The sequence below is a fragment of the Thalassophryne amazonica genome, chromosome 23 (assembly GCF_902500255.1).
Source record: "Thalassophryne amazonica chromosome 23, fThaAma1.1, whole genome shotgun sequence".
In the NCBI taxonomy this organism is placed as follows: Eukaryota; Metazoa; Chordata; class Actinopteri; order Batrachoidiformes; family Batrachoididae; genus Thalassophryne; species Thalassophryne amazonica.
The window spans coordinates 32,727,279-32,742,278 of NC_047125.1; the positions used below are offsets into that span (position 1 = coordinate 32,727,279).

Genomic DNA, 15,000 nt, shown 5'->3' on the forward strand with positions numbered 1-15,000 from the left:
TGTATATGTATGTATGTATATGTATGTATGTATATGTATGTATGTATGTATGTATGTGTATATGTATGTATATATGTATGTATATGTATGTATGTATATGTATGTATGTATGTATGTATGTATATGTATGTGTATATGTATGTATGTATATATGTATGTATATGTATGTATGTATGTATATATGTATATGTATGTGTATATGTATGTATATATGTATATGTATGTGTATATGTATGTATGTATGTGTGTGTGTGTGTGTATCACACACGTTGAAAAAGGGAGAAGCTGGAAGAATGTACTTAAAACAGAAATCAGACATTATTGGTGTTTTTTATGAGAATGATGACATCATCACTAAGTTTACGAGGGTTCCATGAAAAGGGATGAATTTGATTTTTTTTTTTTTTTCTTAATCATTTACGGCACGTGTGCTTTTATGATGGGAGCATTTGAAGAACGCCACCAGTACATGAGTGTGTTAGGATTCACACGCTCATAATGTCTCATCAGTTCAAGCACACAGCCGCCACCTGGTTCTAACGAGCAGTCTGATCGCAGCCCCTTGTTAATTAAAGCTGCTTGTTTCTTTTTGTGAAGTCATTTTGGTTCTTCAGATGTGGGCTCTGTTATAAATTGAGCTGCTGAAGTTTTCTGGAAGCGTCTCCCGGTTTCAGATCCCACTGAGCTTTTTGAAACGTGGAGCCACTTGAGTAACTATCAGAGTGTCCAGACGCAGCGTCCACATTCTCTTCGGGTTCATTAGTCCCTCACTGCTGGGTTTTTTTAACTCGTCTGTTCCTCCTCCATTTTTCTTCTCGTTCCATTCACATGCTCTTCTCAACATCTGCTCCGTCCTCATTCTTTCTCTCTGGCTGTCGTCTCGTTCCAGCTTTGTTTCCGTCTCTTTTCCTCATCCTCGTCTGCAGGGTAACTTATCGAGGTTTTAGTCCCGTCTGGCTGTATGTGGAATATGACGTGATGACAGTGGCGCATCCTCGTTGTGGCGACATGGTCGGGTGCATGTCTTGTTTGTAGGTATGTGTGTTCGTTTTGTTTTGATTAAAGTTTGTGTTTTAAATATCGCAAATTAAGTGTAGATATTCGCAGTAACACAAGATGGGACGAAACATCGCAGTGTTTCTTCTTGTAGTTTTAATTTTTTGCTTCTTGGACGACACGGTGCTGGTGACAGGGCTTTCCGAGGGTCTTCAATTTAAACTCACCTACAGCCGAGAGGCTCTGCTGAACATCAGGGAAGTGGTTCCCTCTCTCCCCCGAGATGAATTTATTGGATTACCTACACCACCTTTCCCAGGTGATAAACCAAAGTGAAGGCGTGGAAGGAAAGGGGGAGTGTGAGCTCGATTGAAAAGGAGGCCATTTAGGCCACCTCTACCAACCATTATGTTTGGGAACGTACAAAGCATTCGGAATAAAACTGATGAACTCCGTGCCTGTGCGCAGCATCTGGCTGACTATCAGCAATCTAGCCTGATTTGTCTATCGGAAACCTGGCTGACAGAGTTTGATTCAGATTCATCGGTTGAATTGGAAGGCTTCACACTGGTAAGGGCAGACCGTGATTCTAACTCTGGGAAGAGAAAAGGTGGAGGAGTGTGCGTGTTTATAAACAATAGGTACTGAAACCCAGCACACATCACAGTGAAACATAAACTTTGCACGAAAGACATTGAACTGTTATCGGTCAATTTAAGACCTTATTATATGCCCCGTGAAATACATCAGATTTGCCTTTTTATTGTATATATTGCACCTTCGGCGGACGTTACGGAAGCTGCTAACACTATACATGAACTTGTGACAATGACTGAAGCAACAGCGCCCAATGCGGCAAACTTGATATTTGGGGATTTTAATCTGTGTTCTTTGGCAGAGACTCTACCTGCGTATCATCAATATGTATCATGTTCCACGCGGGAGGGGGCGTGCCTAGACCTGTGTTACGGCAACTTGGAGAAAGCTTACTACGCGACGGCCCTGCCAGGGCTCGGAAAGTCGGATCATAACATGATCCGCTTAACACCAACGTACCAACCTCTGCTGCGCCGAGAGAAAGTAAAGAAAAAAGAGGTGGAATGTTGGACCACTGATGCATCTAATACTTTATGAGACTGCCTAGACTGCACTGATTGGGAACTTCTGATAAACTCGTCGTCAAACATCAATGATGCTGCGCTTGCAGTTTCAGGATACATTCATTTTTGCAAGGACATTATCGTTCCAAAAAAGATTGTGAAACTCTATCCAAATAATAAACCATGGATCACTCCTGAACTTAAAGAACTACTAAACTGTAAAAAGAGGCTGTTTAAATCTGGAGGCTCAAAGGAGGACATTAGATCTGTACAGAAAAATATTAAAAAGAAAATACTGGACTGCAAGACTGCTTATAGGAATAAGATTCAGTCATTATTCAACCATGACGCTAAAAGGGCCTGGCAGGGATTACAAATTATGACTGGATATAAACCTAAAATGCAGAACTTGACTGTCTCAGATGACAATGTCTTTTCAGATGAATTGAACACTTTTTATTGTAGGTTTGACAGTACTGATTATACAACTCAGCAGAAACTGGCAATGGATGCAGTCAGAACTATGCAAGTTCGTGACATACAAATTAGCATTGAGGAGGTTAAAGAGCAGTTTTTACGTGTTAATATTAATAAATCTCAGGGTCCAGACGGTATCAGCTGTAAAGTGCTGTGCACATGTGCCGATTCACTTGCTTTTCCTTTTCAAATGCTGTTTCAGCAGTCAGTAGAAACAGGATTAATCCTGGCTCAGTGGAAACGGACAACCAGGTTCAGCAAGTCATTTGTTCCCTCTGCAATCAGAATTGTTAATGAAAGACACAGTTCTCAGCAGGGGACTTGACACTGTAGTACTGTGTGTGTGTGTGTGTGTGTGTGTGTGTGTGTGTGTGTGTGTGTGTGTGTGTGTGTGTGTGTGTGGTGTGTGTGTGTGTGTGTGTGTGTGTGTGTGTGTGTGTGTGTGTGTGTGTGTGTGTGTGTGTGGTATGTAGCAGCTTAGCTGTGTGGAGAGGAGCCAGAGAGGCATGGGGGAGGGGGTGTATTTATTTGTCTTTTATTTATTTATCTGTTTTTAAGTTTGTCTATCTTGTCTGAAGTTGTCTGTATTATACAGTTAACTTTGACTTTGACTTTGAATAAACCCAAATGCAAATAAATCTTTCTTGCTTTGTGTTTATGCTCCACACTTTCATTGTGAATGAATGAACACTCTTCTTTCCATTTGGAGGCGCTACAGTTTTGTTGGTCTCTTGGCGTGTGCTGCGGGTCGTAGCAGACTCCTAATTCTGTCAATCTCCAACTCAATGTGATTCACGTCTCTGTGGATGGGAATGATGGAACAGTGCTTCTGTTTTAGAAGGAATAAAACAGAAGCGGATGTTTAAGGTGTTATTCCACCAAGTCACCAGATGGTGGTACAGAGAGCCAGCTTTTTCAGGTCTTGTTCTTTGTCTTACTTTGTATATGTTATAAAATGATTTTCAACATGCAGGATTTGTTGAAGTCTGTCTTAAGAGAGTTGACATGTGTTTGTTAGTACTTACAGCTCGCTTAATTCAAATGGCATCACTAGCATTTATAGTTTAGTAAAGACAGCAGTGCAATGTTTTTATTAATATACGTTATATCTCAAGTAGTTACAATTCTTGGGTTTTGGGGAGGTGATTTTTGTTTTCTGTCGTTGCTAAAACAGTCTCAAAATAAGTAGGGTTGAGCATAAAGAGGTGGAGGTATGCATTGGAGAGAAGAGGAATGAAAGTATAGACCCAATTCATCCTACCGCTTTGCCTTTTGTCTTAACTTTACACATTCAAATGTGCAAAATAAATTTTGACCAGTGCAAATTTTTAATTTTACACAAATTATTCTTGCACATTCCAATGTGCAAAATTAAGGCAAAAGGTGAAGTGAGAGGGTCAAGGGAGAGTATTGTGATTGGGCCAAAGAGGCAAGATGGTTTGTGCATGTGCAGAGGAAAGATTGTAACCTTTATTTAACCAGATAAAAAGCCCATTGTGAAACCTTTTTCACAAGGGTGATGTGGTGCAGGGTTACGGTATATAGTGAGAAGGATGCTGAGGATGGAGCCACCGAGCAGGAGGAGGGAGGCCAAAGAGGATGTTTGTGGATGTGGCGAGGGAGGACATTTAGGTGGCTGCTATGACAACAGAAGATACAGAGGAGATGTAGATGGATATATGCAGTGGCGCCCCCTAAAGGGAGCAGCTGAAAGCAGTAGAAAACTTAGACCTAGGCTTTGTAAATGACGGAAACTGATGTGATTTCAGCCACATCTGGCGCATCAAAGTTTAACCCGTTTGCCCTCGTTACATGTCCAAGATGTCATTTTTAGGCATCATTTATCCATTTTATTTGTGTCCAGGTGATGCAGCACCCCACTGAGGGGGCTCAAGTGTTGGGGCTCCACAGCCAGCTGAAGGACGCCTCGGTGCCCGTTGCTGAGATCAGAGTTTACTCCCTGTCCAGTCAACCCATCGATCATGAGGGACCCAAAGCCAAGATGTCTGGTGAGGACAGGGGGCCCCTTTTCTCCCCATTTGGTGTAAAATAACACTATTGAACACAAAAAATTGTCACAAAACAGTTTTTCTGCTGTAGTTATTTCCACCTTTTCTTCTCTGTGTCCCTTCAGATCGTTCTCCAGACATCGACAACTACTCTGAAGAAGAAGAAGAGAGTTACTCCTCAGAACAAGAAGGCAGCGACGACCCGATCCACGGCCAGGTGCGGAAACAGTCTTACAGTTTGTACGTTCATGCTATATGGTTTAGTTTTTTCAGGCTACGTGATGCCGTACTCTGGGATCTGCTGGAAGCTGTGGAAAAAAAAAAAAAAACGAACTACCACAAATCACAACATGAGGTTCAGATAAAAAAAAAAAATCACATTTTTAGTATTGCTTAATTACACGTGCTTTATTTGATGATGTCAATCAAGATTTTAATCATTTGTTATCAACTGATTTTATTTATTTATATATATATATATATATATATATATAAAACATAATTATTTTTGTAATTATTTTTAGATTTTTTTTTTGAAATCATAAATACGTAAATGATTTAATCTGCGCCACTTCATTTTTATTCCTTGTTTACTCATTTAACTTGTCTCGTAAACATGATGTGTTACATGAAATATTTTTCAAGGTGGAATAACTCCACTATTGTAGTGTTAATTTTTATAAATGTTACTCCAGCAGTCTTTTAATTTTCACTTTCAGTACTTTATATTATTAACTCTTTGTACTCCGGCCTGAGTGTAACTCTTCAGAGGAATTTATTAAAATTTGTCTTTGAGAAATGTTATCTCGCAGTCTTTTTCACAGCGTGGAATGACTGAAATAAATCAGACTAAACTCAGGATTCCACATCAGCGTTTAAATTACGGTACTGTCAGAGTAATATCTTAAATAATTTATTCATGTATTTTTAGAAGGCAGTGAGGTGGGGGGTTTTTTTTCTTCACGTTACCCACTCAGATTAAATCGGAGCAGCTCCCAGTGCATTTTAATAGAAGGAGTCGATGGAAAATATTCACTTTGTGCAAAATATATAAATAAATTCAAGATTTAAGCAAAATTTGAATGTTTTTCTCTTTCAGTGTAAAAAAAAAAAAAAATTCTGTCATTGCTGTTGCGTAACGTATGGACCTGTTAGAATGAAGAAATTCACAACAAAGGTGGCAGAGAGTTTTTTTTGTCACATGTTCTCTCTCCCTCCTCCCTCTGGCGTATGAGGGAGTGACGGAGCGCTCCGGGGACGTGGAGGGACTGAAAGGGGCAAACACACAGCAGAGAGAGAGAGAAAGAGAGATAAGAAGTGAGCAACAAGGCCGTGGAGGCTGCATTGAAAAGAATGAAAGGAGGAGAACGACAGCAGGGGGAGGAGGAGGGAGGGTGAGGGAGGCAGGCTGTGAGACAAAACAGTCGTGACTGCTGCTCAGGCTCAAGTCTTAAAAATGTACAACTACACTTTCCCCCCCTCGTGTTCCCTCAGTATCTGTACGATGAAGACGAAGAGATGAGGAAGAAGAAGCCGAGACACAAGCTTCCTTCCAATGCCGCCATCACTAGAGTAAGTGAAGCCCCGCCCTCACGCCGTCCGCTCAGCTTTCATCACCGGGTCTGACTGCATCCCCTTTAAAGCTGCTTGTGGCGAGTTTGCTTCATGTTAAAGTAGAAATCAGGTTTGACTGATCTCTGACGCACCATTGATTCTTTAACCAACTAGTTGTTGCTTCAGAAATGTTTTTTATTTTCTCCCACGTTTGGGGAAAAAAAACATACTTCTGCTCTGCACTTAGAAATTGTTTTAAAATAACTTGAATTAGCCGTCAGTTTGCTAATAACCCCATGACGGTCTCTGTGCATCCTTATGTTTGCTAATCTAGTGACTGTTGTGCTTTCACAACCTGTTCCATCACCTACCAGAAGGTGGCGTAAGAGCCTGTACTAGACTTCTCAACATGGGCTATTTGTCCTTTTTTAACACAGTAACTGTCACGGTCAGAAATGATGTACGACTTACGAGCAGTAGTCCAGACAAAGGATGGCTGCTTACGTGCTAATATGCGCATATTAGCTACTTTCTACTTTGAGCTATTTTATGCTTCTGCTGCACTAAAGTTTGAGGAAAATATTCTAACTTTTTATAAACCCTGAACAAATCATACAATCAGCTAATAAATAAAAGTGTTTTATTTATATATATAGCTACTAATATAAACAGGTTGGTCGTGTCCCACAGCATCCTGTACTCAAGGTTCTTGAAATGTCTGCAATATCTCCACCTGGTGGACATTTACAATTAGTGTCGGTACAATAGATTTTTGCCAAGAGGGCGAGTATATATTTGTTTGTTCCACCAAACCTGATGTGTTCATGTAGTAGGTTGACCCCAGAAATGCCTTTTTAAGGGGTTTGTTTCTGGCTGGGGTCAAAGGGTCAAATCCCCTCAGTTCTAGTCTCTGCTAAATTTGGCACACATATGGGAGTGGGTTGCAGAATTGCCCTTCAATGTCAAATTTGCCAACGGTCACACATTGGGGTCAAAGGTCACGTCTGTCTTTCTGTCTGTTGGTTGGCTCCTCCCAGGTTCTTTTGCTGATTTCTGCCCAACTTGAAACATCAGTGAAGGTTGACCTTGAAATTGCCCTTATAGAATTGGTTTCAGCAAAGGTCAAGGAATTGATTTTCAACCTGATTTGGACCAAAATGTGGTGCATGTTCCAGAATTGCCCTGGAAAGGTCAGCTGGAGGTCATTCACTAAGGTTAAAGTCAAGGTCATTGAGGTCAGATGTCTGCGTGGTTACAGTCTTCGTGCCCTCTTGTTTCTGTGAGTTGTGATGATATCTGCTGTGCTCACCAGTGTTCGGTGTCTTTTTGTTTTTTATTTTGTCCAGCAACCAAACATCAAGCAGAAGTTCGTGGCTTTGTTGAAAAGGTTCAAAGTCACCGATGAGGTAGGCGACACATCGTGCACTTGTTCGTCTTTTCACATGTTCACACTTGTACTTGACGTTCAGGGTTCAAAGTGTTTCTCGTGTTTTAGTTTTGTGTTAAAAACAGTGATGTGTGGGAGACGTGTGGCAACGCATCTGAGGCTCAGCTGGCAGCGCCAAACAAAAATAGCTTCAGATGGAATGTGTGCTGCTGTTTAATGTTTTCACCTGAGTCGGTTTGTTTAACAGGATTATTGAGGAACTAATGAAGTGAGAGGGCTGGATTTAATCTGCGACAGAAGAGGCGGGGCACTAAAAAAAAAAAAGACAAAAACAGGACATGCCTTTAAATTTAAGGTGCGTCTTTGTGTTGATGTCCAGGTTGGATTTGGGCTGGAACACGTGTCCCGGGAGCAGATCCAGGAGGTAGAGGAGGACCTGGATGAGCTGTACGACAGCCTGGAGATGTACAACCCGAGCGACAGCGGACCGGAGATGGAGGAGACCGACAGCATCCTTAGCACACCAAAACCAAAGCTCAGGTATTCCATCTGGGACTAATGAGTCCAGCGTGGACTCATTATGGGTTTGTAATGATACTGTTCAACTCTGAGACCAAAATAAACAGAAAATCTGCTCTCACTGTGAATAAATAGTTCAGCACGCGCACCATCACAGCTACAAGTGCACCCACTCGCTCTCCCACACAAAGTCTTGATACCACAAACCCAGTGCTCTTCCAACTGTGAAACAGAGCTCCCTCTCATGGCCAAAAGTGCTCATTACAGTGAAGTTTTATTTGAAACTCAATAGTGTCATTTTTTTTGTTTTCAATCAGGCGTCAAAACCAAACATCTGTGAGTAAATCGTCCGTTCCATCCTGATTGAAATCACAACATTTTTGGCCAACAAAGAGGCTGAACTTCATAAGAACATCAAGAACCATCAGACAAAAACCTCAGTTAAATACTGACGGGCTTCAAGCCACAGTGACAAAAAAATTATGAAGAGAAAGTTAAATATAAATCATGTAGTATCAAAAAATACAATGAATATTAATGCCCACACCCACTCCTGATGATATCACAGTTAGTAATGCAAATATTTTTAGAGGACACACAGAAGTCAGAGCTCCCCCTGTTGGTGAACAGCACTCATTGCACTCATGCATGAACCCATTTACAAACTATTTATAGGGCTTTCCCAGAAATCAATACACTAAACAAAAGCAATTCCAGTAATAAAATAAATGCCAACAACAAAAGTACACTTCAGCAATGGACAGCAACCCAAAATTAAAGAGCTGATTAAAAAGAAAGTACTGACGTTTGTATTGTAGTGTCTTTAATGCTGTGGACCAACAACATGTTGTCCTGTGCACGTTTATTTGTCCATCGTGCTTATTGTCCTTGTGGTACACACCACAGACTGAGGGCTCGCTGAAAAGATCTACTGTTCCCGTCTTAATCCATGTCTATCTGACAACATTTTATGTCTAAACTGTGTCAAATAACATCCAGTATGTTGTCCAATGCATGTTTGTCCATCTAGTTTTATGGGGAATGTAGAAGTCCTTGTGTTAAGTAGCAACACATGCTGTGGTGTGCACATGTGCACCTGAGTTCTTGTCCTTTGTGAACACCTTGGAAACCGCTGTGCAGACTTTTCTTTGTTTTTGTTCAGATGTGATTTGTTTTGTGCTTCTGTCCACCTGTGTTCAGGCCGTTCTTTGAAGGGATGTCCCAGTCCAGCTCCCAGACGGAGATCGGCAGCCTCAACAGCAAAGGCAGTTTGGGCCGAGACACTTTCAGTCCTGTGAGTATCTGAGACCGATGAGGATGCTGCTGTCAGAACTGATACTAGACCAAATGTCCATTTTTAATAATAATAATGATTTTGTATTTACATCATTATTGATTTCATTTATTTAGAAGATTATAAGAAAAACCACAGTTAAAACAATATCAGAAGTTTCCAACACTGTGGGTTGACAATCCGTCCACATCTGCATAAAATAACATCAAACATTTTGTCCGTCGCACATTTATTTGTCCACCTCGCTTATTCCTTTGGAATTTAAAATTCCAAAGTAACAGCACAGGCTGTAATGTGCACATGTGCTGTGGAGCTCCTGTCTGTTGTTGAACCTGCTCCCAGGTGAACAATGTTAAAAAGTGTGGCTTGGACACTAGCAGAGTTATTTGAGCCTCAAGTTGTGACTGCTTTCTGCCAAAATGATGCCTTTTAATAATAACGACCCCTTTATTACTGTGATGTTTAATGAAGTTCTTTATATGAGAACACGCCTGATGTTTTTTGTTCTGTTTGAGTCATTCTTCAATTATGCCTGTCAGCTGACTGATGCTTCCTTATGTTCCCAGCAGGGGGAGCAGCCGACTCTAGAGAAGATGAAACCATCCCGCAGCCGTAACCTGGAGGAGGCGCTGTCTGAGAATGAGGCACTGGTACGACTCTCTAAAATCTGCAGGATCTTATTTTTCTGACATCTTCTGATCGCGACGGTGTGTTTGTGTGTAGGAGCTAACGGATCAGGAGCTGTTCGCTGAAGTGGGCCCCTGCATCACAGTTTCGGCACCAGACAAACCGCGTACACCCCAAAAAACCAAAGGCGAAAGCCAGCCTATGCCGTCCCCGAGGTATTACTTGTTAATGGAGCGATCGTTTTGGTTGTTTTGTCTGTGCGCCTCGGTGACGTTTTGTCCGCACCGCTCTCCTTTAACCAGGCTGGATGGAAGCCACACCCCCAGGCAGAAGCGCAGCAACACTCCCATGAAGGAGAGACAGCTGTCCAAACCTCACAGTGAACGAGCCAACAGCTCGGACTCGGAGCGCTCCCCGGAGCTGGGCCACAGCATGCCGGTAAGAAACAGGAGGGCGCCGTCTGATTTTAATGACTTCAGGGTCTTCATGAGTGGCATTAAGGCAAAAAATAAATAACTTGAAGATTGTAACTTGAATAAAACGTTTGTGTGCAGGTCCTGAGGAAGGCCGTGTACGACCAGCTGAATCAGATACTGTTGTCAGACTCGGCGCTCCCGGAAAGTCTGATCTTGGTCAACGGCACCGACTGGCAGGGTCAAGTAAGAAAGAAAAAGAGAGAGACAGACTTGAAATGAAACAAAATGTAATCTGCAGCCTCGCCACAGGATGGCACTAAATCCTGCACACTGTAGCTTTAAGGTCAACTTTAGGATCCTGTTTGATGTGTATGTGACCCCGGTGTGGGGTCATGACCCAGGCATTGGAAGGCGTGGCCTTACAGTGTGTCTGTTTTTGTGTGCTGCAGTATGTCACAGAGCAGCTGCAGCTACAGCGACACCCGGTGGTGTGCACATGTTCTGCAGCTGAAATCCAGGCGGTGCTGTCTGCTGTGCTCACTCGCATCCAGAAATTGTGAGTTTTTGTTTGAAACATTGATATTTGTGCACGTACACTTACCCGTGTCCATGTGAGATAACGGTTGATGTGTTTACTCTTCTCTCTCTCTGAAGCTGTAACTGTAACTCGTCCATGCCGCGGGCGGTCAAGGTGGCGGCGGTGGGCAGCCAGAGTTACCTGGGAGCCATCCTTCAGTTCTTCGTCACTCAGCTCGCTAACAAGACCTCCGACTGGCTCAACCACATGAGGTTCCTCGTGGTGCCTTTGGGTAAGCCCGGGCACCACCGTTACTGTGGTGACTGAGAAGCTTGAGTAGGCTCAGGCTGCTCCAGCTGAGTCTGTTCGTTTGTGTCCTTTTGTTACTGCACAATGTGTCTCGTGTTTTTTCCAACTTGAATTTCAGGGAAGGAGATTTAATCTCAGAGTTAAACTTGGAGTTTGATGAATTTTAAAGTTGCACTGATTGGCTACAAGTCCTATAAGCAGGCTTCTTTTATTTGTTGTTCTTGTACTATTTCCTCTTCTCTGCTCTTTAGCCAAAGATTTTGTCATGTGACTGTTTCTGTCTCCTGGAGAGTAAAGTGTCTTTGATGAAATATCACTATTTTAAGCTGATATTTGGGTATTTTTCCTGATGGAAGGTTTTGGTGAACTTGATTAGTTCAAGGGTTGAAGAGTTTCAGTCAGGTTTTAGAATTCATCATAGTACAGAAACAGCATTAGTGAAGGTTACAAGTGATCTTCTTATGGCCTCGGACAGTGGACTCATCTCTGTGCTTGTTCTGTTAGATCTCAGTGCTGCTTTTGATACTGTTGACCATAAAATTTTATTACAGAGATTAGAGCATGCCATAGGTATTAAAGGCACTGCGCTGCGGTGGTTTGAATCATATTTGTCTAATAGATTACAATTTGTTCATGTAAATGGGGAATCTTCTTCACAGACTAAAGTTAATTATGGAGTTCCACAAGGTTCTGTGCTAGGACCAATTTTATTCACTTTATACATGCTTCCCTTAGGCAGTATTATTAGACGGTATTGCTTAAATTTTCATTGTTACGCAGATGATACCCAGCTTTATCTATCCATGAAGCCAGAGGACACACACCAATTAGCTAAACTGCAGGATTGTCTTACAGACATAAAGACATGGATGACCTCTAATTTCCTGCTTTTAAACTCAGATAAAACTGAAGTTATTGTACTTGGCCCCACAAATCTTAGAAACATGGTGTCTAACCAGATCCTTACTCTGGATGGCATTACCCTGACCTCTGGTAATACTGTGAGAAATCTTGGTGTCATTTTTGATCAGGATATGTCATTCAAAGCGCATATTAAACAAATATGTAGGACTGCTTTTTTGCATTTACGCAATATCTCTAAAATTAGAAAGGTCTTGTCTCAGAGTGATGCTGAAAAACTAATTCATGCATTTATTTCCTCTAGGCTGGACTATTGTAATTCATTATTATCAGGTTGTCCTAAAAGTTCCCTAAAAAGCCTTCAGTTAATTCAAAATGCTGCAGCTAGAGTACTGGCGGGGACTAGAAGGAGAGAGCATATCTCACCCATATTGGCCTCTCTTCATTGGCTTCCTGTTAATTCTAGAATAGAATTTAAAATTCTTCTTCTTACTTATAAGGTTTTGAATAATCAGGTCCCATCTTATCTTAGGGACCTCGTAGTACCATATCACCCCAATAGAGCGCTTCGCTCTCAGACTGCAGGCTTACTTGTAGTTCCTAGGGTTTGTAAGAGTAGAATGGGAGGCAGAGCCTTCAGCTTTCAGGCTCCTCTCCTGTGGAACCAGCTCCCAATTCAGATCAGGGAGACAGACACCCTCTCTACTTTTAAGATTAGGCTTAAAACTTTCCTTTTTGCTAAAGCTTATAGTTAGGGCTGGATCAGGTGACCCTGAACCATCCCTTAGTTATGCTGCTATAGACGTAGACTGCTGGGGGGCTCCCATGATGCACTGTTTCTTTCTCTTTTTGCTCTGTATGCACCACTCTGCATTTAATCATTAGTGATCGATCTCTGCTCCCCTCCACAGCATGTCTTTTTCCTGGTTCTCTCCCTCAGCCCCAACCAGTCCCAGCAGAAGACTGCCCCTCCCTGAGCCTGGTTCTGCTGGAGGTTTCTTCCTGTTAAAAGGGAGTTTTTCCTTCCCACGGTAGCCAAGTGCTTGCTCACAGGGGGTCGTTTTGACCGTTGGGGTTTTACATAATTATTGTATGGCCTTGCCTTACAATATAAAGCGCCTTGGGGCAACTGTTTGTTGTGATTTGGTGCTATATAAAAAAAAAAAATTGATTGATTGATTGATATGCTCTCTCCTTCCAGTCCCTGTCAGTACTCTAGCTGCAGCATTTTGAATTAACTGAAGGCTTTTCAGGGAACTTTTAGGACAACCTGATAATAATGAATTACAATAGTCCAGCCTAGAGGAAATAAATGCATGAATTAGTTTTTCACCATCACTTTGAGACAAGACCTTTTTTAGAGATATTTTAGAGATATTGCGCAAATGCAAAAAAGCAGTCCTACATATTTGTTTAATATGTGCATTGAATGACATATCCTGATCAAAAATGACTCCAAGATTTCTCATAGTATTACTAGAGGTCAGGGTAATGCCATCCAGAGTAAGGATCTGGTTAGACACCATGTTTCTAAGATTTGTGGGGCCAAGTACAATAACTTCAGTTTTATCTGAGTTTAAAAGCAGGAAATTAGAGGTCATCCATGTCTTTATGTCTGTAAGACAATCCTGCAGTTTAGCTAATTGGTGTGTGTCCTCTGGCTTCATGGATAGATAAAGCTGGGTATCATCTGCGTAACAATGAAAATTTAAGCAATGCCGTCTAATAATACTGCCTAAGGGAAACATGTATAAAGTGAATAAAATTGGTCCTAGCACAGAACCTTGTGGAACTCCATAATTAACCTTAGTCTGTGAAGAAGATTCCCCATTTACATGAACAAATTGTAATCTATTAGATAAATATCATTCAAACCACTGCAGCGCAGTGCCTTTAATACCTATGGCATGCTCTAATCTCTGTAATAAACGTTTATGGTCAACAGTATCAAAAGCAGCACTGAGGTCTAACAGGACAAGCACAGAGATGAGTCCACTGTCTGAGGCCATAAGAAGATCATTTGTAACCTTCACTAATGCTGTTTCTGTACTACAACCCCTGGAAAGAATTATGGAATCACCAGCCTCGGAGGTATGTTCATTCAGTTGTTTAATTTTGTAGAAAAAAAGCAGATGACAGACATGACACAAAACTGAAGTCATTTCAAATGGCAACTTTCTGGCTTTAAGAAACACTATAAGAAATCAGGAAAAATAATTGTGGCAGTCAGTAATGGTTATTTTTTTAGACCAAGCAGAGGGAAAAAAATATGGACTCACTCAATTCTGAGGAATAAATTATGGAATCACACCTTGCTGTTGCACCAAGTGGACTGACATGAATCATGGCTCCAACATGAGAGATGTCAGTTGAAACAAAGGAGAGGATTATCAAACTCTTAAAAGAGGGTAAGTCATCACGCAATGTTGCAAAAGATGTTGGTTGTTCACAGTCAGCTCTGTCTAAACTCTGGACCAAATACAAACAACATGGGAAGGTTGTTAAAGGCAAACATACTGGTAGACCAAGGAAGACATCAAAGCGTCAAGACAGAAAACTTAAAGCAATATGTCTCAAAAATCGAAAATGCACAACAAAACAAATGAGGAAGGAATGAGAGGAAACTGGAGTCAACGTCTGTGACCGAACTGTAAGAAACCGCTTAAAGGCAATGGGATTTACATACAGCAAAGCTAAACGAAAGCCATCATTAACAACTAAACAGAAAAAAACAAGGTTACAATGGGCTAAAGAAAAGCAATCGTGGACTGTGGATGACTGGATGAAAGTCATATTCAGTGATGAATCTCGAATCTGCATTGGGCAAGGTGATGATGCTGGAACTTTTGTTTGGTGCCTTTTCAGTGAGATTTATAAAGATGACTGCCTGAAGAGAACATGTAAATTTCCACCTTCATTGATGATATGGGGCTG

At 41.5% G+C, this 15,000-nt stretch overlaps 1 protein-coding gene across 5 annotated transcripts in view; it reads left to right on the forward strand.

Moving 5' to 3' along the window:
* Nucleotides 1-15,000, forward strand: part of LOC117504525 (phosphofurin acidic cluster sorting protein 1-like) — a 66,080-nt gene that overhangs the window by 42,236 nt on the left and 8,844 nt on the right. For 2 of the 5 annotated variants that reach the window (XM_034163974.1, XM_034163972.1), the window contains exons 5-16: nucleotides 4,438-4,582; nucleotides 4,708-4,799; nucleotides 6,077-6,154; nucleotides 7,483-7,542; nucleotides 7,903-8,063; nucleotides 9,243-9,336; nucleotides 9,903-9,986; nucleotides 10,060-10,178; nucleotides 10,266-10,401; nucleotides 10,518-10,618; nucleotides 10,825-10,935; nucleotides 11,034-11,188. In XM_034163974.1, the coding sequence (XP_034019865.1) occupies nucleotides 4,438-4,582; nucleotides 4,708-4,799; nucleotides 6,077-6,154; nucleotides 7,483-7,542; nucleotides 7,903-8,063; nucleotides 9,243-9,336; nucleotides 9,903-9,986; nucleotides 10,060-10,178; nucleotides 10,266-10,401; nucleotides 10,518-10,618; nucleotides 10,825-10,935; nucleotides 11,034-11,188 (1,336 nt within the window). Of the gene's footprint in view, nucleotides 1-4,437; nucleotides 4,583-4,707; nucleotides 4,800-6,076; nucleotides 6,155-7,482; nucleotides 7,543-7,902; nucleotides 8,064-9,242; nucleotides 9,337-9,902; nucleotides 9,987-10,059; nucleotides 10,179-10,265; nucleotides 10,402-10,517; nucleotides 10,623-10,824; nucleotides 10,936-11,033; nucleotides 11,189-15,000 lie in introns of all 5 variants that reach the window. The other 3 variants (XM_034163976.1, XM_034163975.1, XM_034163973.1) reach the window with 3 other exon arrangements.